Below are 27,066 nucleotides of genomic sequence, written 5' to 3'. Positions count from 1 at the left end.
TCCGTCCCTCTATCCCCCTCTACTGGCGACGTCGAGAATCTACTGGGTCGTTTAATATTATTTACTTATATTTTTTAATTATACGTCACACACTTAAATTTACTTTTACTCATTTACTATTTATGATTGTTATTGCTACAAATTTTTATTCCTCTTAAAACAATTTGAAGATATGAAGCTATATCGTATCTGAACATGTATTTAAAGTATATCAGTATGTATCTCATGTACAGCTTATACCATCACTGTACTAAATATAATAAGGAAGTGTGGTGTTAGTGCGCTTCTCTTTTAAATCTCTCTTGAAGACACATTTTTTATAGGTGTGCTTTCACCTTGTTTCAATCTCACCGTCTATTTCAGTCATTTTACAATGTTCATGTTTTCCTGTTTTTACATTTTTCATGTATCTGCGCTTAATTGCTGCGTGTTCTTCCTATTGCTTTTAATTAGTTTTTTTATGGTTTGCTTTGAATGGATTGAATTCTCATTTTGTCAAACTTGTATATCACTTAAATAAGGTTATTATTATTATTATTATTATTATTATTATTGTTGTTATCTAGTTTAGTTTCCGGTATGTTTGTGCAGTATTTACGTTTTAAATATCATTTTATATAAATATCTGTCTAACTTGTCTCTTCTTCTAACATCTGATAACGATCATTATTTCGTCATTTCCAATGTGATTTATTCATTATTTAAGTTTTATTTGTTGTGTAACTGTCATTTTCTATTATTATAATTATTATTGTTGTCATCATCATTAAAATTACTATTATTACTGTCATGATTATGTTATTATGATTACTACCATTATTATTATTACTGTGATTATTATAATAGCATTCTCACTATAATCAATAATAATAATAATAATAATAATAATAATAATAATAATATTGATTATCGTCCTCCAGGTATGACACCCTCAGTAAATGAATAAGTGTGACGTCGTGTCGGGTGGGCGGGGTTAGTGTGCAGCACCATGGCTTCGGTCAGGACGGAGGTGAGTGTGTGAGCCGGACCCGCGGCCACCTTCTTTTACTTTCACACCGTGTTCCGGGCCCCGGGGACCGAGTCTCTCCCCGGGGGCCGGAGCCCGCGCTTGTCCACCGGCGAGTGTTCGGTGTCGCGGCGGCGGAGGGTCGTGAATTCCCCCGCTGGCGGCCACCGGAGCCTCCTGCTTTTGTGTCGGACCGGGAGGGCAGGAAGATGCTGCGCCCCGGAACGTGAATGATCCGTGCGGGCGCGTTGGCGGCTCCTCTCCGGGGCTTCGTCACACACGTTCCCGGCTCACGTCCCCGTCCCCGCTTCTGCTTTGGCGGATAATAAACCCCAGCACACACCTGCACGTGTTTCCCTTCGCCCGTCTGTTACTCATCGTTTCTGCCGCGTTGTGTGTCAACCGCTCACCGATGGCTAATCTCCACACCGCTGCTTAGCTAGCAGCTAGTAGTAGCAGCGCTAGCTTGCAGGCTGTGCACACTTTCACCCCCCCACCCCCCTCAAAAAAAAATCGCCAGAAAAAAAAAGGGATGTCTCAATTTGATCGTTGCGTTTAAACGACGCGAGCTGGTGCGTGTGAGTGATGCGGGACAACGCGGCTTCATGCCCGGGTCTCTGTGTTGTCCTCCCCGGGCTGTGCAGCGTGTTAGCCCCCCGTGATAAATTATGCAGGCAAATGCAGGCAGCGCTGCTCACAACCTCCCACTGTAAACATATGGCGCCACTTCTCACACCGGCTCTCCTGCTCCGGACACTGTCAGTTTTCCAGGTTACACTCCTCCAGCAGCGAGGGGTTATTCTCCCGCTGCAGGCCCGGCTTTGTTAGCTGTTCGCAGGGTATTGTCGCGGCTCTGAGTCGCTGCACACCAGCCTGTGACATGTTGCATTGTTTTTGCAGGTTTGCACCAGTAAAGGCAGACAGATGTGACTTTCATTGCTCGGGCTCAACAACACAGAGTTGTGCAAAATGCATCCCAGCTTCACGTCTTTCCTTCTTCCTTTCTTTTCTTTTGGAGGGATGTGATCCACGCTCGTGCTGCAGGGGTCGCTCTAACAGCGTTTGTGCTGATTCCTCCTCAGCGGTGCTGCGAGTGAAGTGGATCACAACAGTGAAGCTCTGCTGCCACAACTTTGTCCTGTTGATGCATTGAAGCCAAAAAGGACAGGGAGGATATAGAAATAAAAAAACGACTGAAAAAAAGCACAACGACAAATAATATTTACGATATTAGAGAGGATGGACAACGTCTAACGTAAAGTGTGTTGATGTTTCAAGTTTGAAAAAGTTGACAGATGAAGGGAACAGCAGTGACAGTTGTAATGATGGAGGTGTTGCCAGTAATAGTAGTATATGTGAGTAGGTATATTGTGTATATATGTATATAAGCAGTGTAGTTGTTGAGATCTACGCTGCGATCTTGGATCTGTAAAAGACGAAGCAGGGACTGAAGCCTGATTTTTGCTCCCGAGTGAAGGTTTGAATAAACAGCAAAACATTTTACAAAACTAAGGCAAATCAATTATGTGTTACTCCTCACTGTGCTTACACAAAACACAAGCATTATATCGCTATATATCCTTTGTGACCATTACTGATATTGTTTTATTGCCCTGCCCCCCCCAGTGTCATCTGGATGAGCAGATCATTTTGGTTTCACCTGATTTTTTTATTTTCTAATAAGTTTAAAATCTCAGTGCAGTGCTTGTTGTTTTGTTTGTGTATACATTTATAGGTGTAGGTTCTGCGCTCCTGTTCTGAATTCAATATTTAATCTAAATGATGAATATAGAGCTGAATCTGAACATTCGATGGAAAGAAAATGAACCAGCAATTATTTTGATTGTGGTTCAATTTTTTCAGACTTTTCTTCCAAGCAGATAAACGTAACATTCGGTGGTTCCAGTTGTGAGGATAAAATAAATCCCTGCATCACTTCACCTTAGGCACCGGGGAATGACAATCACATCTTCTTTTCCAGTTCATACATCCGTGTATACTTTGCAATGTCCCCTCATGTTTGAGCGACATGCTCCACTGTGTCGCGGCTGACAAGAGCTTCTGCACCTGGTGCTCCAGATTGTGTCGAGATCTGCAGTTTACTTGAATCAATCAGTGACGTGTGCCAACCATCGAGGCTTTATCGATTTCCCTCATTCAGATTAATAAGAAGGTGGGAAACCAATGAATTCACGCTTTAGTTTGAGCAGACTTCACATGTTTGTATATATCAGTGTGGCTCAACTGATACCCCAGCCTCCGCTCTTGTGGAAATGGTGTTGTTGAAACACTCTTATGTCTCATGTAACAGAACAGTGACGTCGTTCAGGCTCTTCAACTTTTACATCTACATTGATGAAAGGGGGGGTGACACCTCCGCTGCAGGCATGAAGGCAGAACATCAAGGCTTGTTCTGGGTTCATACCTTTAACAGAGAACACTGAGGCAGAATAAAGGTGCAACATCAACTCACATTGAACAAACTGTAAAAGATGTTTTTGACAGTGGGGTTGTCTGTGAATCCCCTCGAGAGGAAGGATTGTTGCCCCCTTTTTTGTGCTTAGTTGAAAATAAATAAATTGTGTGTTGGATTTTTGGAAATCTAGGAGGCGATAGAGGAAAGTTTATCCGGTTGACCATTCAACGAGGCTTTTCATTTATAATCTTTGTACACACAGAAAATGGTACACGGAGCATTTGAATACCACTTCCCAAAATAATGTTGGTCTGGAATCGAACCTGGGCTGTTGCGGTAAGCACTCAGGCTTGGCGTGTTATACGTGTTCTACTCGCTGAGCTGCTAGAGTGGCATGACATGGGATTTTTTTGTAATTTGTGCTCAAGCAAACTTTTGGAAAAAGATATTTAGTTTTTTTTTTTTTGTCATTGACCAAAGTGGTTTGGACCTGGTTATGTTGCTAAAGAAGACCAAAGTGATGGAGTCACATCGTGAGGACTGTGAGGGAGATATCGCTTCACCATGTTTAGACAGTTGTTGATATCTTCTCACACCATCTCTGACAGGCACGGCCCAGCAGAGTCCACTTTCTCTTTCGTTTCTTACATTGATGAGTATACGCTCTCAGTTCATCGTGTTGTGGTGTTTACAAGCAATGGATGGAACATTTCCAGAATGCTTAACACCTTAACTTTGTTGTCATATCCTTTTCACGCCCTGAGGGAGAAAACATCACTGACTCTGACTCTAGTTCTGTGAGGAAAGTCCCATTCACACAGCAAATATGTTTGATGGGGTATTCGCCTCTTAAATTACTGTCGGACGAGCACTGAAGTCCAGATATTTTCCTGAAAACTTTCGTATGTGAGAACGCATTTTCCAGAACCTTCCCTGCCGGTCCCGCAGTAAAATGTCAGAGTGAGCTCATGTGAAAATACAGCTGGAACATTTCTGGAAAATCCACAGCAAGCCAGTGGGAGTGTTGTTCACGTGATCAGGTTCACACCCCGACACCGTCGTCTGCTCTTATCACCACAAACTCTCTTCACATCTTCGTCGAAGTCGTCGCTTTTTCTCAGAGAGATATTTGTTTTTTCTTTTTGTTTTTTTCATTTTTGTTGCGTTGGAAGAGTCTTCAACCCCCCCACTCGTGTTGAATTTAGCGTCAGGATCCCCTGCTGTGTTCTCACATCGACTTCTGGATTTCTATGGACTTTATACATGAGGTTAGGCTCAGAAAGTTCGCAGAGACTGCCGAGCGTCTCACTCCGACATTTGTGTCCACACATGCACCTCCTCTGGAGAAAATACGGAGTTCAGTAAATGGCTGAAAGCAGATTATCACTTTTCCGTCCACGTTTATGGTGTAAAACCTGAAACACTTGCACACTCCGCTCCTTAGATGCTCCGGTCTCGTGATTGTCCATTAGTTTGATTATTCTTTGCTCATGGGTGGTGTCCCTTTGTGGATTACCTTGTGGATTTTGCATAGCAAACAACAAATTGTCTGCTCCTGTTTAACTTATCCTGCTCTTTTTTATGCATTGGTCCCTGAGTTCGTGTTTGTCCTATTGAGGTGGTTCATCGTGGTTAAGTCGTGAAACAGAATAAGCCACGACATCTGTACATCTGCATTCCTGTGTCTGAGATTTCCCTGCAAAGAAAACTCATCTCACTCCAAAAATGCCAGATATTTGCTGCTCCTGGCTCCTCACATGTCCAATTTGCTTCTTGGTGCTCATTCCTATTATCTGATTATGAGTGTCGGAGAGACATCACAGTGAACTCTGGGTACCTCAGACGGACGTCTCTGCTCTTTCATGATATTTTATAAACTTAACGAGTCAACGAAAGTAACAGAAAATTTAACTTAACTGTAGTTATGGCTGTAACTAAGAAGCATCATGATCATATGACCACATGAAGAACAGGACAGGCCACATGAAGGACAAAGGCCTGACAACAATACATTCACTTTGTGTGTGTAGTTTCTTCTGTTTGTAGCTGAACACTATTTGTTCACTTTCTTTTTTGGCTCCTTTTGGATCTTTTGTTTCAGGCATTTCCTCCAGTGGCGGCTCGGTCTCTTACTTAATTTCTGTGACTTATTATGAGTTGCGTGGCCTCGCGGCAGTGTTGCTTTTTGCTGACTTCATTGGGCCAAGGCTCTGCAGAGACAAAAGACTCTCCTGTTGGGAGGTTTGGATGAGGCCTGACATCTGCAATGGACAACGTTCGACTTGTCAGGACCCTGACAGACATCTGATATGCATCTAGGGCTGTTATCTCTTTTTACTTTGACCTTTATTATTATTTTTGTACCTTACCGAGGTGCTCGTCCCTGTGCCTGCTCAAGAGCTAAGAGGCCGTCACACAAAGGGGAAGAGGAAAAACCAGAAGAGTTACAATCTGAAGAAGCAGGGTGACAGATATTAATGAGCGCTTCTGTGTGAGATTAAAACATTGGGTTGGATTTGCAGCATGTCTGTGGTGACTCTGCTCCAGTGGATCTCTTTGTTGGCAATGAGGTCTTCCATTTTATGGAGTGGTGTAGCTGTCTGAAGTGACTGAGCATGCTCTGTGGAGACCCTCTGAAGAAGAGGGCCGACAGAGGGAGCCACCAGGTCACATGACCGACGAGGTGAATGGGCATGCGGGGGAAAGAAAAAGAGGAACAATCTGTTCGGCACGTTCTCGCTCTCTCTACCTCTCTCTCTGTCCTCCCCCCTTCTCTCCCTCCCTCTCTCTCACACTCTCTCGCTTTCTCTCTCTCTACCTCTCTCTCTCTCTCTCTCTCTAAAACACCCACTCCCTCTGACGCCTTCTTCTTCTCAATGGAGGCCATGAGAAGAAAGCAGGTATGATGCTTCCTGGAGGCACACAAGGGAAAAGACATGTTAGCTGTATACTCTTCAGCCTTGGTTGGGGTTGATGGTCTGAGGAGATGCATGGTCTTGTTTCCCAGGTCCTTTTTGCAATTGTTCTGAGCTGCTGATGTCTTCTTAATGAGATGATTTCTCAGTTTGTAAGATTTGCTTCTCAAAGCAGTTGCTGCAGCTTTATCTGCAACAGTGACAGCTCTTGATTCCTGAAATCGAGGACTTGAGGAGGAGGAGGAGGAGGAGCGGTGCTGCTGCGAGTGAGATGTCATGGAATAGCACAACTGCTGTTTATATCTATATATATATTTCACAGGAAATGTGATGTCATTCTCGATATGAGAATATTGAGGTCTGACCTCCTGAAGATCGGATCTTCTTCTGTCTTATCTTTTCTTCTATCCCTCCATCTCTTTGCTCATGTATTCCTGGTTATGTTATAATGACGCTCCTGGGGATTGTGCAGCCTAGGCTGTGTGATCAGGAATATTCTGAAACACAAGACTCCTGTGAGTGCTAATCAATCTAAAGGACGATTGTTAGGCTGCTGTTTACCAGCTGCAGCTCTCTGACTCAGGGTCATACAATGCTCGTCATTATCTGTAAGTTTACAGTTGCAGGTAAATCATTGGCATATTCCTGGGGATATTTTCAGGGGGTTTGAATATTGGGCACTTTCTTTTTTTTCTGTATTTGGAGACTGGACAGCAGAGAAGTGACAGGAAACAAGGGGGAAGAGGAAGGTTGGTATCCTGGTCTCAAGCTGAGGTTGTTACTATTGTGCGAAGAGCTGTTTAGCCACCAGGAAACTCCACATGTGTGATTTCTGCTTTGGGAATATGCAGAGCCAAGAATTTGTGAAAGACCTGAGGTTGTTGAAATTTCAGGTTGTGTCAGTGGAAGGGTTACAAAAGGAAGGTGTAAGATAAACGCCACGTTATGACGCACACTTAGACTTGTGGTTTTTGTAAATTGAGATTTAAGCCCTGACTTAAAGTACTAGAGAGGAACAAACTAAAACCAAAACTCCTGCTGCACCAAATCTGATATTGTTCCAACTTTTCCTCAAACTTTGCTTTTTCTCTTGTGAGATCCTGGATAGTTTCACCTCTTCAGGCCTTGTGGAAACATTCACAGCTCATAGGATGGTCTCATAGATGGCCTGAAAAGCAATCCTTCATTTACGTTCTAAAGCTGCGTGATATGCATTTGTGTACTTTATCATCGGGGTGTTGGCTCATTGCTAGCAGTAGTGCGCAGCTGTTTGTGTAATGTGTCTTTGCTTTGTGTTTAGGTAGCGCTGACGTGCTCTTCAGCCCTCTTGCAATAAATCTAAAGATAGGACACATTAGTACGAATGTCGGGTCTTGTCACACACCAGGTTCAGATTATGTTGGAAAGGACAGTGAATGATTGAACCATGAACATTTTATAGCCTTAGAAATAGAATCTGTTGTGCATTTATTTTTATTTGCAGTTTCATAAAAAGGTCCGATCTGATATTTAACATTTGAACCATCAGAGTTTTACTTCTACGGTCACGGCTGAAGCTTGGGTCTCTTCTAACATCTTTATTTAAATATAGGCTCTTCTCATTGCCTTGGCTTCAGGTTGGAGCCTCATTCAGCTGCACCCATATCCCCATCCACCGGCCTCCAAATCCCCACGTTCCCCATCTAGTGGAAAACTGCTGCAATGGCCACGTCGTGTCAGTAAACAATCTGGTTGCGAAATGGCGGAGATCTGCAGACAGCCTTCTCTGTCTCCCTTCCCCCCTCTCCCTTCTGTCTCCAATGTGCATGTTCCAGTTTCCACCACTAGGGGGAGGGATGGTGCTTATGTGTGTGTGTTTTTTTGTATGCAACTGGCTTTTCTCAATCCATGGAAACAAGGAACTGAAGGATTGTTCTCCTCTTCACCTTCACATGTGCTCTCTAGATTCCTTGAGATCATCATCACCACAGGATTGTCCTCATAGATGTTCTTTGCAAGACACCCTCAGATATTCAGCTCCCAGGCCGATTCTTGGCCTGTCCTTGTTGCTGTTTGACGAGGTGCAGCTTGGTGTTCGACTCCGGGCCTCGGGAGCACGTGTACATCTGTCCAGACTTCCCTTTCAGTTGGGGTCTCGGCTCTTTGCAGGTTTCAGGACAGATGCTCTCTGTTAGGTTTGAGGATTGAACTGCACGCGTCATTGGAGGACAGCATTTAACTGGCTGATCCGGTTTTCTCTGTCTCTTATAGATGTTATGATTGGGCTTGTTGTAGGAGTTGTGTTTTCTCTGCTTTCCTCAAGATATGTGACTGCACATTCACCTTTACTCTGCTTGGTGCGAGAGGAGTAGTGGTTGTGCCGTCCTATGCGGACAAACTGGCCTGGGTCCATTTCCTTTGACATTGCACTGATCCCTGGGTGGTAAGCGGACAAAGACGTGTTTTTTACGTAAAGTTTCAACAAAAAGAAAACAAAAGCGGATTCATGAAGTTTTTCTCTTGGGCCTCTTTTGTTTCCTTTGGGCACATTGTTTCCGGTGTGAGGTCGATGGCCTGCTCTGAATGAAGACTCATATCCTGGTGTTGCCTCTTCAGCTGCTCCCTCCTGTGTAAGAACAGTCTGTGGGTGGTTAAAATGTCTTTTTGAGGTTGCAGCAGACATCTACTGCTCCTCCGATTGGCTGGAGGTTCGCCCTCGTTCTCTTGGCCTACTCTCTAATCTTGTGACACGACACTGAAAAGCACAGAGACAGAAGATTAGCCTTGCGTGAATACAAGAAAGATTGCAGTTGGTTAGGAGGTTATCAGAAAATGAACCAACATTCATTTTGTTAAAACATTCAAGAAGAAACATTCTCTGGTCTCAGCTTCTCAAATGGGTCACTCTCAGGAAGCCTTTATTTCAAACATGGTCATTTTAAAAAGGCATAAGCAAGATCATTTTCTTTTGAACATAAAAAAGAAAGTCGTACGTAATTAGGAGGATTGATCTCCAAACAAATTTAATTATTGAAGACCTGTACAGAGTTACAGGACATACATTGTTTTATTTAGCCTACAACTGCAAACTAATCCTCAAAACATTCAATTCACAGCGAAATAAACCTGAGAAAAGCATCAAATCATCACATTGGCGAAGCTAAAAGTAGAACGTTTTTGGCACGTGCTTAAGAAATGACCTCGGGACTTAATTGACTATGACAATTGCCGATTGACTAATCAGTTATTGTAAAGAGTGTATCTCAAAGTTTTAGATTGTTGGGTGAATAAACCGAGCACCTTACAGAAAGTACACTGGACTTAGGAAGTGATTTTTTTTTACAGACAAAGCAACTTGTGGCAAAAGTCGTCAACAGATTAATTGATACTGAAAATAAAACACTCACTTGTTCTTTTTTCATCAGCCGGCTGGTCTAGCCAAGGGCAGTGTGGATAAAGGTGCGTCTGCAAAAAAAGAGGGACTCGATCCAGCAAGTAACGGAGAGGAAAAGTCAGGTATTATACAACTTAAACCTGAAAGCAATTTATTTTTAAAGAATTCACATTGTAATTATAATCATGTCCTTGATTTTCTTGGTCCACAGACGGAGACAAAGAGGTAGCAGTCAGACTGGCTTCCTCCCCTGCAGCAGAAGTAATGCTCAACGGCATCGAATGTGACGACACGAGGCACAAGAGCCCGACACACGGCTCCACGACAGGCAGCACTAAGACTTCACTGTTGTTAAATGAAAATGGGATGTTAGACCTGGAGCCACCGCACGCTTCTGTTACTGGAAGCAATGGATTCATTTTCACTAAGCAGCAGCAGGACGGCAGCTCTGCAGCGATGCCAGGTTTGGGAGCTTCCCCTCACAGGACTAACTGGTTGCCCTCGGGCACATCAGCAGGGGGACACGCGGTCAAACCTGTCTCGGCATCAGGGAGTGCACAGACTTCGGGTGCGTTACGGACTGACCCCAGTACGGGGACTACGTTGGGACAGGGTATATCGGACACTAAAAATGGCACAGCGCCGTCTCCTGCACCCGTCACAATACACAGAGCACGCAAGACCATGTCCAGGCCTGCTGTCAGCCCGGCACAAAAGGTAAACAATGTGAACATGGTGAAATATTTATCTTTGCTCCACATCGGCTTGGTGCTTAAAGACATTTCTCATGCTGGTTTTGTCTAACAAGTTTGTTTACAATGTCATTAACATCTCCGGGAAGTTTGGTCTTTGGCTTTTTGAGTAGTTGCAGGAATATCGTCACGGATCATAAATCATACATTTTAGGCCAAACATTTATTCAGTTTATCGCAAAGCAACTTTTGAATGTCGATCATTTGACACTGAATCACCCCAGTGTTTTCTACAGCCCAACAAATATGGGCTTTTAGGATTCACCATCGTTATTGTGGAGTAATCAAACCCTTGTGACAGAGAAATATAATTGAGACTTGATATTGTAATCGTTAGTTGGTGAAAAACAGGAAACAGTGAGACAGTAAATCTAATCCAAATACCATCATCCTGAAGGTTTTGCTTCTTGTCACCTACAGCTTCTGAACAGGGAATTAAGAGAAGCAAAAAGTGCCACAGTCGAGAAAATGGAGACTAACGTTGCACCTGATGAGCAGAAAACCTTGCAGCAGTCCTCTCAGAACCATCTACCTCAGAGTCCACCAGAAACGCCAGCTTCTGCACAAACCACGTCATCTGCCTCACCAGCACCTCCACCAACCCCAGCTCCTCCGGCCCCCACCAAGCTCCAACTAGGTCAGACAGAGTCCAGTCGAAAACTGATCTGCTGCAGAAATACTGACTTCAACCACAGTGTAAATGTGTTGTCTTCTTCTCAACAGGCTCGTTCTCCGGAGGGCTGTCATCCCGAAAGAAAAAGAGGAGGATGGGAACGTACAGCCTGGTTCCCAAGAAGAAAACCAAAGTGCTTAAGCAGAGAACTGTGCTAGAGATGTTTAAGGACCTACACCAATCGTCGAAGATCCCACAGGTCTGTTCTCCAAAAAACAAACAATGTCCTTCATGTCCTTTTTGTTTTCTAAAGTATATCACCGGTCAAAGACACATTAGTAGTATTAGTAGTGTCTTCTGAGTTTGCAGTGACCATTTCAAATCCTTTATTATCGCACAGACTAAAGAGGCAGTGAACATAAATGGGGAGAAGGTGGAAAACGCATCTGAGGAGGAAGAGTCAGAGGAGGTGGAGTCTGAGGAAGAGGAACGACAGCAGATGTCAGAAGAACCCGTCAGTGTTCAGGAAACATCTGAACCCATCTCCCAGGTTGGAACATCGAGCACTTTAGACTTCTTCCCTGTTGTCCTGAGTGGATATGTGGGTAATGGCAGTAGTTTTAAATGATGTTTTGAATGCTGGTGGATTTTGTTTTTTGGGTGGAGGTTGGAGATGAGCAGGAGTCTGAAGAGTCTGGAGAAGAGGAGGGAGAGGAGGAGGGCACAGAGTCCGACATGGTAAGAGCCACTCGCCATCATTACTCGACCTTTAACCACATCAGAGCATTAGATCTCATCTCATTCCACCTCTTTTGACAGAATACCACGAGAAGTAAGTGCAGCTGAAATGTTCTGCTCGTTATTAAATTACTTTCTCTGTGCTGCTGAAGTCATCGCTGAGAATTTACCGCGTCTGTCTGTCTCAGAGCACAGAGTCGGGTCTGAAGAAGAAGTTGAAAAAGAAAACGAAAGGAGACAGCGCGTGGCTCAGGCCGTCCAGGAAACGGAAGAGGAGGTTAAAGGTCAAAGGTGAACACCGTCCCGTCACCCTCACACCTGTAGAGTCGTCAGGTTTTCATTCACTGTTATTCACACTGCACTTAATTTAAAAGAGTAAATATAAAATATTATTATTTCAACATTGAACACATGGTGCCAAAGGTCCTTCTCGTAATTGTTCTTTAAATAGCGCATTAAAAAGTGACTCAGTGGATTCTTTGAGTTCTCTACTTGTAACACAATGAAATCACAGCAACACCTCAATCTGGAATGAAAACATCAGTGATTGTAATTACTCTAACAGGATTTTCTTGTCACATGTCACAGCGTCAGATCACACTGAATTATAGCATTGTTGGCTCAGGCTGTATCCTCAGTCTCACTGCTCACCGCTCTTCTGCTTAGACCTGGAGCTGGTGGTTCATCCTCAGGCTTCAGCTCAGGCCCTGGCAGGTGATGTAAAGGAGTACACCCAGATTGTCCTTCCTGAGTCCGTCAACGCCAGCAAGCCCCAAGAGCTGGTGGCGCCGCCACAGAATAAAGGTGAGCGTCGCCAACAGGAGAAAAAGGTTCAACTTGTTCAGAATATTTATAAATAGTTGATCTTCTTCTTACCATTCTTGTACTCTTGTATGGAAAGCTTCTCTTTGAAGATTAAAGCCTGAATATAAAAACTGCAACCGAAGAAGTATCTCAAGTTTTGACTCGTCCCTTGTCTTAGCTGTCGTCGTAGGGTCGGCGGTCGAGGAGTCTCAGGAGCTTCCCCTCTGCAGCTGCCGCATGGAGACGCCCAAGAGTCGAGAAATTCTCATCCTGGCCGATAGGAAGTGCATGGCCACAGAGAGCGTCGACGGACAGCTGAGCCGGTGCCAAAGTGCCGTACTGAAACACGAGATGATGCGTCCCTCCAACTCTGTTCAGCTGCTCGTTCTGTGCGAAGATCACCGCAACGGCATGGTGAAGCACCAGTGCTGCCCGGGCTGCGGCTTCTTCTGCAGGGCTGTGAGTGCAGTCGCTGGATTGGTTTCAGGTCGAATTGTACAAAACATTGCTCCACACTTGAGCATAGAATGATTATGTGGACATTGTGTTTTTTGATCGAGCAGGGAACATTCATGGAGTGCCAACCGGACGTCAGCATCTCTCACCGCTTCCATCGTGCTTGTGCCTCGGTGCTGAAAGGTCAGAGCTTCTGCCCTCACTGTGGAGAGGAGGCCAGCAAGGCCAAGGAGGTCACCATCGCCAAGGCTGACACCACCTCCACTGTACCCACCGCGCTCGCTCATGGACCTGCCACACCCGGGGCCCCCGAGGGTCGCGCAGACACCACCACTGGCAGGTAAACTACTGACTGTGGCATCAGAATAGACGGGAAGTTTCCTGAAACGATAATCGAAAGCTACTAGCTACAGTAGTCTACAGGTGAATATTCATACACAATGCAAAGGCAGCAACTTTTGTGTATTTTCTCTATAGAACATTTGTTAAAGAATCCTGTTCTCTTCTTTATAATGAGCATCGCAGATAAACGATGTGTGGACTACATCACTAAAGTATTTTCTCGTCTGCTCTCCAGCTCTTCTCGTTTAGCTGTCGGGGCGGAGACCAGCGGCCGGGCCGACAGCTCCTTTTCTGTTCGTTCCTCACACGGCCTCGACACCTCTGCCGTTCCCGGGTCGTCCAGAACTGCAACACTGCAGACCATCATGGGAACCGCTGCTTCGCCAACAGTTCCTCAAGGACCACCGCGAGAAACTCTGGAGAGCATCCTGGTCGCTCTGGACACGGAGAAGTAAGTTCTGCCACAAGAACTTAAACTTCATTCATCTGAAACGATCAAGAATCTGATCCATTAAGATTTTTTTTTCCTGTGCTCGTTTCGATCAGGCCCAAGAAGTTGCGTTTTCACCCCAAGCAACTTTACCTCTCGGCCAAACAGGGAGAACTCAAGAGGGTGTTGCTCATGTTGGGTACAGACACCAGAGATCCTGTTTCTCATGTCATCTTCTTTTCAACTTGTAATTATTTACAGTACCAGCATATTATTTCTGTTTCTATGCAAATATCTGACTTCTCTTACCTTCCAGTGGACGGCATTGACCCAAACTTTAAGATGGATTCTCAGAACAAACGTACTCCGCTTCACGCCGCAGCTGAGGGCGGACACAAAGACATCTGCCACATGCTCGTTCAGGTAAGACTCTGAGGATCCTTCTGTTCTGCCCCGTACGTCCTCCACCACCAGGTTTACTTTACATCAGCCGCTGTGTGTCCTGCTTCAGGCCGGTGCAAACCTGGACATGTGTGACGAGGATCAGCGGACGCCACTGATGGAGGCCTGTGAGAACAACCACATGGAGACGGTGCTGTACCTGCTGAGAGCTGGAGCCAGCGCCATGCAGAAGGTAGAAATGTTTTGGTGACCGTCGTAGCTCGTAGAAGTCAAGTGTCGACTGTGAGACATCAAATCTTTATTCATCAATACTTCACCCTCTTCTCAGGATGTTGAAGGCTTCACGTGTCTCCACCTAGCGGCAAAGTCCGGTCATTACAACATTGTCGAGCACCTTCTCTCCACAGGACTGATCAACATAAACTGTCAGGTCAGTTTTCACGTTTCATTTTCTCAGGGGATTTTATATAAAATGAAATTAAATATTTCACGCTCTAACACATTAGTTACTGTTATTCAGTTCTTGTGCTCCCGTTGATCACATGTCAGGAAGTTTGTAGATGCAAATGTTGTTTGTTATTAAAACCTCAAGATTATTCAGTTCCTGACATTTGACTGTCGGGCTAATGATAGCATAGCTTTGCTCATTCAAAATAAAGGTGACCTGTATTTTTTAACATTTACAATATCATAGCAGATTATATCTGAAGCGGTAAATAAAACTCTGTCAAGGAATGATGAACCAAAATGCAGAAGTGACTGATATATATTATATTGTAGATGGTTCCAGCCCCTGACTCCCTGTAAAATCCCCATTTGTCTTTGTCGTGTTGCAGATTAATTAAACAAAACAAGACACAATCTGTTTCAAATTAAAAAATCATTATCATTGAAGATTGCTTTTATACGATGTCCTTTAGGAATACTTTACTCCGCTGATCAGTGATGATTGTTTTTCCTCAGGATGACGGCGGTTGGACAGCCATGATCTGGGCGACTGAGTACAAACATGTTGACCAGGTGAAGCTGCTTCTGTCCAAAGGAGCCGACATCAGCGTCAGGGACAAGGTTAGCTGCGGCGTCTGTCCTCCCTGTGTTCGTCACGATTTACAGAAAAATATATTGCAATTGTTGGTTTACATCATTTCCTCTTCTGTTCAGGAGGAAAACATCTGCCTTCACTGGGCAGCGTTCTCCGGCAGTGTGGAGATTGCGGAGCTGCTGCTGAACGCCCACTGTGACCTGCAGGCTGTCAACATCCACGGAGACTCTCCGCTACACATCGCTGCTCGGGAGAATCGCCTGGATTGTGTCACGTGAGATAAAAAAAATTACCCACCTTGAAAGAAAATTTACATAATGAGCTTTTTAACGTACTTTTAAACAAGAGCAGAGACTGATGTGCTGTGCGTGGTCAATAAAACGTGGCCTTTCTCTCCTCAGGCTTTTCCTGTCTCGAGGAGCAAATGTTTTTCTGAAGAATCGTGAAGGAGAAACTCCTCCAGACTGCTGCAGCCACAACTCCAAGGCCTGGGCGGCTCTGCAGGCCAACAGGAAGGAGAGGGACGCCAAGAACAGCAGACTCAGTCGAACAGAGGAGAAAGTCCTTCACAGGTTGATAGAAATTGTACAGGGTTACACTGGAGGGGACAGTTTGACTCATCTGTGACTTAAAGGCTCATCAGATTGGACAACGTTGCAGTTTTGACCCTTTTTCTTTTTGTCCGATTTCCACCGCTTTGAAAACTAACCCTCGTGTCGGCTCCGTTTACAGTGACATCGCTCTGGGACAGGAGGGAGTTCCTATTCCTTGTGTCAACTCTGTGGACAGTGAAACGATCCCAGACAACTACAAGTACATCTCAGAAAACTGCGTCACCTCCCCCATGAACATCGACAGAAACATAACGCACCTACAGGCAAGTTAGAAACCGTCTCATCAGACGTCTAATCAAGAAAACGAATGAATGTTTGGCAGGAGGGGAAGTGACGTTAATTCTTCTTCTTCTCTCTTTTCAACAGTACTGTGTTTGTAAGGAAGATTGTTCGGCAAGTATCTGCATGTGTGGACAGCTCAGCCTGCGCTGCTGGTACGACAAGGTAACGACAAACTACGACACAGACCAAACAGTCAGTAGATAAACCTGGAAGTGTTTGGACACGAGGGCTGTCGCAATATCTGGTTCACACTTATCCAACATTAGGAGAGAATCAATGTTTGTAACATGTGCTTTCATTCTCTCTGTGTGGAGTCAGAAGTGATGGGACGATCCAGTTAAATTTCTAATATGCTTCCAAACATGAAAGAGAACCTGTGGTAGCTTCAGTTGTTATAAAAACTCAAAAGGTTTTAGTTTGTCCAGTGTGGGCTACTGTAAAAAACATGGCGGCCTCCGTGAGAGAGAGAGAGGGTCCGCTGGTTGTAAATTTAAAGGGCCTTTTCTTGGCCACCATGTAAATCTAATATTGTGACAGCCCCATCTTTACCAAACCATTGAACACAACACCAAACCAAAGGTGCTCTCTGTGGTCAGGGCGCCCTGGTGGTGAACATCAATAACTGCAGTGATGGAAACTATTGAGATCATTTCTCTTCTGTCGTGTTCAGAGCGGTTGTCTCCTCCCCGAGTTCTGCCGCGAGGAGCCTCCCCTCATCTTCGAGTGCAACCATGCGTGTTCCTGTTGGAGAACCTGCAAAAACCGCGTCGTGCAAAATGGACTCAGGTAAAAATAAGCTGCAAGCAACATGCAGGTGTCAGCAGCGTGTAATGAAATTCCATTTTTGATTGTATTTCTGATGTTGTGGATCTTCCAGGAGCAGACTTCAGCTCTTCAGGACCAGTAAGAAGGGCTGGGGCGTCCGGGCCCTGCAGGACATACCACAGGGGACCTTTGTGTGCGAGTAAGTCCTGTTTTACTAATGAAACACTGTTTGTATATTATATATTGCAATGAAACGAGCATCTCTTAACTTATTTGTTCGGTTTCAGTATTTCTCAGAGTGGTTTCCAGTAATTCACACGAAAAAAACTGCTGATTTAAAAGTTTCACCGAAACATCGTAATATAACAGCCACAGTTTGTCCTTTTAGTTCTCTTAGGTTTTTTTATTCAGAGATCTAGGTGTGACCTGGAATAGACGTGTTGTGTCACACACTCACACACACTTGGTGTCCGTAACTTGTTCCAGATGGTAGCAGCTCAGACGGCGAGCGCGGCAGACGAGAGACCAAATTATTTTACATTCCAGACCACACAGTAGATATATTATATACACTAAGAACTCTTACCACTGCTTATTGACAACACTCGGTACTATAAACAGCCAGGATTATAAAATCTTTTTAATAAACTGACTCATCCACTCACTCACCATCTTCCAGTGTTGAATAATGTCTCCTTTGTTAGAGATTTAATTAAAACAACAACCTTTGGGGTTAAACATTTCAAAAGATGTGAAGACGCATCACAGAGCTGTTAAATCTTTGAAGCTCAGTATCTCAGAGCTGAAAGCTTGTAAATGGCGTCAGAAAGCGTCTGACCGCTCATCTGCTTCCTAACAGGTACGTCGGTGAGATCATCTCCGAAGCAGAAGCAGAGATGAGGCAAAACGACGCCTACCTGTTCAGTCTGGACGACAAGGTGTGAATAATTAATCCAGTGCTTTAATTGATGTATTTATATTTTAATATGCTTTCGCCCAATTAGGTTTTCTTATTTTAAAACAATATTCCGAGTAGATGAGCTCTGTAGGTGAAGGTCTGTGCACTGGAAGCTTATTATTTTCTTTTAGTTTGAGCCTTTCCTTCATTTTTCCTTCCAGCCGCAAGACATGTACTGCATCGATGCCCGTTTCTATGGAAACATCAGCCGCTTCCTCAACCACATGTGCGAGCCCAACTTGTTTGCCTGTCGAGTGTTTACGAAGCACCAGGACCTTCGATTCCCACACATTGCCTTCTTCGCCAGTGAAAACATCAAAGCTGGAGAGGAGCTGGGGTAAACAACTTTGATTACGTTTGAGGTTTTCATTCTCACTTTTTGTACAAACCCGCTGAACCGATATCCGAGACATGTCGCAGCCTGACCCAAGAAGAAGAAGCAATTTAATTTATTTGGGGCTCGACATAAACCTGTGTGTTTTCTAACCCTGGGCGTTGCTGTATTTTCTCATCCTCCCCTTTCAGATTTAACTATGGCGACCACTTCTGGGAAGTCAAGAGCAAACTGTTCAACTGCGAATGCGGCTCCTCGAAGTGCAAGTACTCGTCGGCGGCCATGGCGTCGCTGCAGGCCGACAGCACGCCAGAGGAGCAGCAGCAGCCGAGCGCGTCGCCCGACACCAGCTCCTCCAACAGCCCGCCCAGTCCTTCATAAAAGCCTCCGCACACTAAGCCTCGCCACACGTGCAGGACCGAGGGCGCCACCTGTTTCCATTCACCGAGAACTCTGAACTCTTTTCTCTGAACTTGTACTGTATCTCTCCACTTCTGATTAAATGACCATGGACCATAGACGACACTCACACTGAGAAGCAGATGCACAGTCGACTCCTGGAACAAGTCGCTGCTCCTTTATTCCACCTGGTGTAACAGCAGGGGGCAGTGACGTCACGCACAGCAAACTTCACGGGGACGGTTAAAAACAGTCCTTACATTTCATCCTTTACAGGAAGGAGAACTGTGCGTTTTGTCTTTATTAAGATAATTGACATCGTTGAATGGCTTTTTCGTAGAATCGTGATAAAGGATTTCTGGGTTCGGGATGAGCGTATCGTTGTCTTTTGCGAAGACAACCTCAGCGTACGGCTGAGTTGAACTTGTTTGACCGTTGTGGTCATTTATCATGAACCATTCCAGCTGAATTAGCAGATAAGTAATGAATTTTGTTGCCACTTTTCCGCGTCACCTCATCTTCGTTGCCGTGTTTGAATGGATGTCCAACATTTGCTACGACGTTTGGTTCTAAATTGAAAATTGAATCAAATCATGTAAAAAAAAAGTGAACCATTTTTTTATTTGCTACTCGAGTGAGTATAGATTGATAGAACGATGTTGTACCATTCCTCAAGAATGAGGCGTTTCTAGTCTGAATAAATTGGCTGATCTTTTTTTATTAAGCATGGGGATCTTAATGTGTCAGATATTTTGCCACGGTTTTGGAGGAATTTACTAAACTGAAGTGGAGGAAAAAGAAATAACATGGTGCTGACAAAGGTTTTTACTTTTGTTTTCATTTGTATTACCCAAGTGAACATAGTTTGTAAAATAAGAGAACATTTTAAGTTTTTTTTTATGTTTAATTTTATCTCCAGTTTTCTAATCGTAGTTACTGTAGTTAGCCTGTTTTTAATTTCGTTTTTGCCAACAGAAGCCAACCCGTCTTTTTAAATGTTGTTAGTAAAGCAGTGACTGTTGTGCAAAGTTTTGAAAGATATAAATGGGTAAAAAAAGGTTATAAAAATGCACTTCCAGTACGTTCTGTTACATATTTCTGGACCGTGAACCATTCATCTACTTGGTTGTATCTTTTTCAATAAATTTACTACTAATGCATTTATTCGGATTTACGTCACTTGTTTCTCTTCTTACCTGAAAACGTTTCGGCAGACTTTAAACATCAGGTTCTTCTCGAGCGTCTCCGTCTCTTCAGATTTTTCAGGTCCATGAGGAGATTTCTTTTAACACATTATCTTGTCAACCATGACTGAAATATCTTCAACCTGACGCCTGCAGGAACGGAGCAGCGGCTCAGTTTTGACAGACCTCGCTCGGGGCCTGGCGCTGAAATATTTGAGCAGCTGTGGCATCGGAGCGGCTGGCGCTTCCCACTCTCTCCATTTGCCTTAATAAGAGCTTCTTGATTTATGCTGTGAATTTGCTGCCGAAGAGTCGAGCTCATTGCAAACTGATAAAAGCTGCAACTATACAGCGGTGGAAGAAGAAGTATTTAACACAGCAGGAGAAATACTCCATCTAAAGTAAAAGTATGGGTTTAAAAGACAGTTACAGGGTGAAGATGTTTGTAATATCTCAAAATCATGATGTGGGAACAGAAATTTGGAAACTTTGGCAGAATTTATTAAGATGGAAAAACCGGAAGATAATAGAATAATGAATTGTACCATTCAGACTCTTTGCAACAGACTTGATATAAAGTGCAGCACTGCCTGTGGCACCAGGAAGGAGCGTTAAACACAGTGGGAAGTGAGCGGCCTTTTAGGACCTGCTGATGATTGCTCCCTTCCTGATTACCAGGGCGGACACCGAAATCAGAGTCGATAATTGAATCAGAGAGACTTCTCCTTGAGCTTCGAGGAAGATTGGTCTGATAACAAGGTTCCTCGCTGGCAGGACAGGAAGTTCCTTTCCGCATTCCAGAGTTGGAGGAACCTTTTTGTTGTTGCCTTTGGTGGCTTTGCCCTGATGCCTGACGGAGAAGCCTCCTGCAGGCAGTCGCATGTGAACCGTGTGAGGGTCAAAGCTTCGCTGCACCGCTCTGTTGGAGGTCGACTGACCCCGGAGAGCAGCGATGAAGAGAGCGGTTCCTCGTATCTCAAGATGGTCAGAGACGCGATCTACGTTGGTGTATGGTACGTTCAGTTCATCCTGGTTCTCGTAACGTGGGTTTGATTTTGTTAACATCTCTATGTTGTGTTAAAAAGCTTCAGGGTGAGAGAGGGCCCCTTGTTCTACTGTGCTCTCACCGGTTGTGAAGTGATTGAACTCTGCTTCTTCTCAGTGGTGATGGAACTCTTCACAAAGCATTGAACTACAGCAGGTTCATCACCTCTTTGGGTCCCTGGGAACATTTCTGGAGTGGTTTTCTGAATTTGCATTTGTTTTTTCTATTTGCATGTTTTCTCAGTTCGCAGTGCGTTGAGCCACATCACATTTCTTTATAATCTAGAGAATTCAAACGGCTCTTATCATGACGGCAGCTGAAGAACGTCCAGGTTCTGAAGGTTCTTAAACTAAAAGGACTGTTTGAATCCACCCACAGCTGCACCCTCACACAGACTGGATGAACGTCGGGTTACAGGACTGTTCCAAACCTCCCACATTTACAACACACACCTCTACATGCCAGATAATATCTATATACAAAGATTCAGTGTGATTTTAACTATAGAATAAATCAAAATGCACATTCTCTTCTGTGTTTTTATCATGAACTTATTCCTGCTCCCTGTGCCTGCATTACCTCCACCCACCACCAGCGGTGCGCTCGGCCACTGTGGGCTCCTGGAGGATGCTGACCCTGGGGGCGGAGTATGAGGACACCTGGACCGGGTCACCTGACAGGATTCCCCGGGGAGGGGACCCCCCAAGACCCGGGGAGCAGGTAGACACGTGTCCGGAAGAACCAGGAGAACCGGAAGAAGAAGCGCAGGAACCGCTGGAGCCGTCGTGGACAGATGTGGACAAAAACAGCTGCAACAGGTTCGACTCAGTTTTACACCTGGAAGGATTCAACAGAACCGGAAGGCGAGATGGTGTCGATCAGCTGATCTGGAGACATGAGACCCTCAACGGTTCACCGTGGGCCCGCAGGTCAGACACACTGAACCCAAGTTCAAATACATTCTACCTGTGGTTGAAATCTTTTATAATGTGGCCGAGGACAGGAAACAAACCGAGACACCAAGAAAACAAGAGTGAGAAACAGTCAAATTCCCCAAATAGCAAAAACAAGAGCAAAAAAAAAAAAAAAGCTTTATGAATAAATATAGGACAGAACATTTAATATAAAGTGAATAAATCAATTAAAAACAAATGTGGTGAGATTAGGAAATTTAAGTTAACTTAGATCAAGATTGTGAGAAAATAAAATCTACAAACAGCTGTTTATCCTTTATTATTATTGCAGTACACACTCTACACCGCTAGATGGCTTCTCTGTTGTGTCTGAGCAGTTGTGAAATAATTGATATAGATTATTGGTATAGATTTGATCGATATACATATTGAATATTTAATGATGATGATAATGATGAAGAAGAAACAGCATTCACAGGTAGAACAGTTTTATATTTTTACAAAATCCATTTTTTTTTACATTGACTGAAAGAACTGATCTTTGCATGTTTTTAAACTGTGCATATATAAACTATATATAAATATTTAGAATATATATATTCTGTTATTGATAAATAATTCTAAAAATAAAATTAAAATGTGTTGCCTCTTGCATCTTATATTAATATTTGACACATAGCAGCAGCGTCTCTGGGACCAAATAATGAGAAAGGTAAGACATTTATACCAAGACAGATTTTTCCTTCAATTCATATACATTTATTTGTATTTTATATATCTATTTACTTTTTAAAGGATATTTGATTCTGCTAACAAGGCAGGTCTGTACTTTTCTTTTTACATTTTTTACCTATTTTTGTATTTTTGAACCCAATAACAATCTTTTACAAGCTGCTGTAATCTGTGTAAGAACATGTTCTCGCTTGTTGGTGCTGGAAAAAGATTCCATATTGATAAATATACACACATGCACATTGTGTTATTGATGAGATTTGTATTATTATTATATAAATATTATATTTTTAGCAGGGGGGATGAGGAAGGAGACATTTTGACCTGAGTAGAGAATATTTAATATTTTAATACTTTTTAAAGTATTTTCAGTTTTTCTTTTACAAGCTGCTATAATCCGAACAAACATCTTTTCCTCGTCGAAGTTAATGGAGAACATATCGATCCCAGCTCCTCCTGTTGAACTTTATTATTTTCACAGTCTCTTATAATAAAAGCAGCCAACAGACGCTCCAGTCCCTGATTGGCTGAGTCAGGTCACGTGTTCTCCTTCCTTTATTCCACCGGGGAGTGGGTATAAAACCTCCTGCCCCCCCCACCCCCGGACCATCACACAGGAATCGAACGGTGCCCGCTGGTGTTGCAGCCGCGTGTGCGCTGCTCTCAGCTGGAAGAAGCTTTTCACGGTCTCGCGCTTCAACTGGTGTTTGGATGCTGACGCGATGTTTTCAGGATTTTTATTTGGGGGGGGGGGGTGATGTGATTTTTGTTTCCAGCTGATGAGGACGCAACAGAATCTCTGACGCGTAAAACTTTTATTTGTGGAGGATGAATGAATGGAGGGGATCCAGAGAAGGTGGTTTTCAATGAGGCCACCTCGGTGTTTCGTTGTCGCTTCCCTCCGAGCTGCGGTTTGGATGAAGTGTGTCTGTTGTGATGCGCCCCCCCTCCGTCTCCACTGACACCGCTTTGGATTTTCCCGTTTGGATCTGTGCGTTTCCAGAATGGCTCGCTTCTCAGAAGACCTACCCACCCGCTATGGAGGAGGCGCAGGCGGCGGAGGAGGGAGAGGCGGACCGGGCGCAGGGAGAGGGGGAGCCCGGGGTGGCGGTGCCGGCGGCGGTGGCGCACCGGGCGGCCAGAGGATGTACAAGCAGTCGATGGCCCAGAGAGCCCGGACTATGGCCATTTACAACCCGAACCCCGTGAAACAAAACTGCTTCACTGTCAACCGCTCCCTCTTCATCTTCCGGGAGGACAACCTCATCAGGAAGTACGCCAAGCGGATAACAGAGTGGCCATATCCTTCCTGACGCACGGAGCAGGTGCCTCCTGATGCGGTGTTCTTAGGTGGAGGTTGTGCAGGAGTAACCACCATGTGTTTTCTTTATTCCTCCTGCACCTGTCGCTCCTGCTCCTTATCTCCATTCACACACATCTCCCCAGTGAAAAGACTCCACTCTTCACACCCTCCTATTGTTGTGGCCTTTCACGGAGCCTCTGGGCGTCCACATCCACAGATAAGCTGCCAACTGTCGGCCGTGCGCGCACAGAACCCCCCGGCGTCGTGGTTCATAACGATAAAACCTCCCTTGTTGATTTGCGCAACGAGAAGTCCATAAAAAGCTGCGTGCGTAAAAGCGTAACGCGCCTCCGCTCCACACCTTCCCCCGCGCAAAGCCGCGTATTCATGAAGCAAGCAGCGCCACGTTATCAGAGTAGTGAGCCCTCTCCGTGGTGCTGGAGTCGCCCACACACAGAAACATGTCCACTGGGTTCAGCCTCCACATCTTAGTGTTGTTTCTCCTCATGTGAGTGAACCATCCTGTCATCCACCCAGCGTCTGCGTCCAATTCACCAAATAAACCCGCAGCAGCAGCAGCTCTCTGAGTCAAACCCCCGGATCTGTACAAAAGCTTTATTTCATATTTCTGTGAAAAGAAAAATCTGATTCCTGGATTCGGTTAATGATTATTTGTCTGTTGTTTTGATTGTGAGCAGCGTTCAGTTTATAAAAAGCACAGAGGTAGAGACGTGTGATCGATTGAGCGGCCACATGGCTTTCACACAAGCCAGTCGGATTCACCTTTATCCTCAGCGTACCCTCAAGCTCGGCCTGTATCGTTGATTAGCTAAGGTGCACAACTGAGGTTTTGTCCCCAACAACATTCTAGATCCACCAGAATTTCTTAATCGCTTCACCCCCGACTCGTTTCGCATCCTTACGCTAAATTTGGTTGAAATCCGCTCGGTTGTTTTTGTGTAATCCTTCTAAAAAAAACAAACAGACAGGCGTGAAATCAGAATCTCTTGAGACCGGAGGTTTTGGATCAGAAAAAGTAAAATCATTTCAAACCCTAAACATCTTTTCACACTTTCATGAGGAAAAACAACGTGAAACTACAAACAGCAGCGGACAGGAAGGAAAAGTCGTCTTTTCCTTTTTTTAACAATCCAGTGAAGACACCGGTCCTCTGTGCTGGTTGTTTCATGGATAACAATCTTCATCGATAGACCCTGACCCACGGACACTGACCCGGGGAAAATAGATTGCACAATGAGCCCAGCATTGATAATGGTTGGAAATGGTCGACCATGTGGAAGATTCGTGAGCGCATGTGTGGGACGATTTCTCTCTAGAAGCCTTGAACCAGAGCGTGATGGAAGCTTTATGGTTTGTTGGACGTTGTGTGTCTCAGTGGGTAATGGCATCATGCAGCAACAAGAAGTATTTTCTTTAGGCACGAAACAATTATCAGAGTCCCTCCGTTGTTTTAAAAAGTCTTAAACCTTCGTCTTTATTTCCAGTCCGTGGTTGAATCCTGCAGAAATCCTGATTATTATGATTCACCCGTTTTTAAATGTATGCAACTTCTCTTCCAACTTGCTCCTTAACCTTCACACTCCATTTGAATACATGATCCTGGCCACGATTATCGCCAACTGCATCGTCCTGGCTCTGGAGCAGCATCTACCGGCCAGCGACAAAACGCCCATGTCAGAACGTCTGGTGAGTTCTCCCACATCACTTCCTGTTGTTTGGATAAAGACTTTGTCAACAGTGAGATGAGAATGATCACACGGCCACAGGTTTGTTTTATGTCAGAAGCAGCAGCTCTCTCTAGGTGGTGGGAGCATTAGCGTCACTCAAACATCACATTTCAAGAATTTTCTCGTTAAATTACGACTTTATTCTGGTAAACTGATGTTTTTTGTCTTCATTCAAAGTCTCCAAAGCATTTCTTCTTCAGTGTGGTCTTAATATTCCGTAACCCTGGGTGTTTTTCCCCTGCACCTCTTATCTCTACACGTCATCGGTGAACCAGCTTTGATCACCTGCTCCGGCTTCCTGTTCCCCAGCTGCTCACATATGTATTAAACCAACATTTGATCTCCGCTCCTCTAACCAGTCTGAGGGAGAAACCAAAGCGAGTCGTTGCACGCGGTGGTCAAGTGGCACGTTCTGCCCCCGTCCACCCTGAATAGCACTTAGCTGCGCGGTTCAGCACTTTGCAGCGTTATGTTTTTTGAGGGCGTTCGTCGCTCAGGGGAGTTTGTCTGCAAATAGCGAGTCAGAGAGTGTCACAAAGAGCAACAGCTTGATGGAAAAAAAGTCAATTAATTCCTCTCGTGTCGTACCACCTGCTCCCGACGCCGAATTATCTCAGCGGCTGTGATGCAAATTTCAACGAAGAGGGCGAAAAAAAAAAAAAAAAAAAAAACAACAGGCAAAAAGCCGAGCTGAGCATTTTAGAAAGTGATTGTAGTGGTTACACAAAGCATCCTCTCTCTCTCTCTCCCTCCCTCCCTCTCTCTCTCTCTCTCCCCTCCACCTTGAGGATGTAATACAACGAGAAGCCTTTTAATTAGAACAAGGGATCAGCTTTTATTTATGGCGCTCTGTCAACAGAGGAGGAGGAGGAGGAGGCGTGCTGTAAGTGGAGGCGATGATGGAAGCTATTCACTGAAGAGTGTTGCAGGTCTTCAGCAGCACGAGCCTTGGGGATTTCCCCAGCTGCCTTCCACGAGTACAGTATTCATACATCGGCGGTTTTAACATGTGTTTGATGGACGTCAGCATTGATCCAGGCGGCGCTCCGGATTTGTTATTACACAAGACGCCCAGTTATTTCTATGAATATAATCATTTTAAACAACAGAGCTTCTCCTACTGGCCAGCGACAGCTTTATTTGCATCTCGATATCGACAAACAAACTGTGATTATTTCACCACTGCATCCTTCGCGCTTCATCGTATCTATATATATCTATATATATATATATAGACGTATCTATCATCGCTGCAGTCAGTGCGATGGAAAAGGTCACATTTCTTACAGAGCTCCGGTCCGTCACACTGCTTTTACATGATTATTTATGTTGGAGGCTGGGGGTCGGGGACACTGTCTGTCAGGTTGTAGTATGCTGGGGACGACAGAGAGAGACCGAGGGGGGGGGGGGGGAGGTTAGTGCAGGCATGAGATATCCAGTGCATCGCCTCCGGGCCTCTGCAGATATTAATGGAGACGAAGAAAAAAGTGTCAAGTTGT

At 44.5% G+C, this 27,066-nt stretch overlaps 2 protein-coding genes across 12 annotated transcripts in view; both read left to right on the top strand.

Moving 5' to 3' along the window:
* Window positions 1-941: 941 nt before the first annotated feature.
* Window positions 942-19,805, top strand: ehmt1b (euchromatic histone-lysine N-methyltransferase 1b). 4 transcript variants are annotated; one of them, XM_069514116.1, is made up of 26 exons: window positions 943-1,009; window positions 9,742-9,832; window positions 9,922-10,427; window positions 10,883-11,099; window positions 11,186-11,334; window positions 11,476-11,625; window positions 11,742-11,813; window positions 12,002-12,104; window positions 12,480-12,617; window positions 12,796-13,076; window positions 13,181-13,413; window positions 13,651-13,866; window positions 13,962-14,044; window positions 14,162-14,268; window positions 14,357-14,479; window positions 14,576-14,677; window positions 15,211-15,315; window positions 15,409-15,563; window positions 15,691-15,861; window positions 16,022-16,166; window positions 16,270-16,347; window positions 16,856-16,971; window positions 17,063-17,149; window positions 17,810-17,888; window positions 18,070-18,245; window positions 18,434-19,805. In XM_069514116.1, exons 1-26 carry the CDS (start codon window positions 989-991, stop codon window positions 18,621-18,623), a joined length of 3,894 nt encoding a protein of 1,297 aa, XP_069370217.1. In that variant the 5' UTR covers window positions 943-988; the 3' UTR covers window positions 18,624-19,805. The 4 variants fall into 4 exon arrangements, with proteins under 4 accessions (XP_069370216.1, XP_069370217.1, XP_069370214.1 ...); XM_069514114.1 differs by lacking the exon at window positions 943-1,009 and adding an exon at window positions 6,112-6,322; XM_069514115.1 differs by having other exon boundaries at window positions 942-1,009; window positions 15,211-15,563.
* Window positions 19,806-20,704: 899 nt separating this feature from the next.
* Window positions 20,705-27,066, top strand: part of cacna1bb (calcium channel, voltage-dependent, N type, alpha 1B subunit, b) — an 87,420-nt gene continuing 81,058 nt past the window's right edge. For 7 of the 8 annotated variants that reach the window (XM_069514109.1, XM_069514112.1, XM_069514108.1 and 4 more), the window contains exons 1-4: window positions 20,705-20,838; window positions 21,466-21,799; window positions 23,520-23,816; window positions 25,421-25,526. In XM_069514109.1, coding sequence (XP_069370210.1) covers window positions 20,778-20,838; window positions 21,466-21,799; window positions 23,520-23,816; window positions 25,421-25,526 — 798 coding nt within the window. In that variant the 5' untranslated portion in view covers window positions 20,705-20,777. Of the gene's footprint in view, window positions 20,839-21,465; window positions 21,800-23,486; window positions 23,817-25,420; window positions 25,527-27,066 lie in introns of those variants that run through there. The other variant, XM_069514110.1, reaches the window with a different exon arrangement.

This window comes from Paralichthys olivaceus, chromosome 18, assembly GCF_024713975.1.
Source record: "Paralichthys olivaceus isolate ysfri-2021 chromosome 18, ASM2471397v2, whole genome shotgun sequence".
NCBI classification, from domain to species: domain Eukaryota; kingdom Metazoa; phylum Chordata; class Actinopteri; order Pleuronectiformes; family Paralichthyidae; genus Paralichthys; species Paralichthys olivaceus.
Note: the sequence above shows the minus strand (reverse complement) of the source record. Positions and strands in the feature narration are given on the sequence as shown.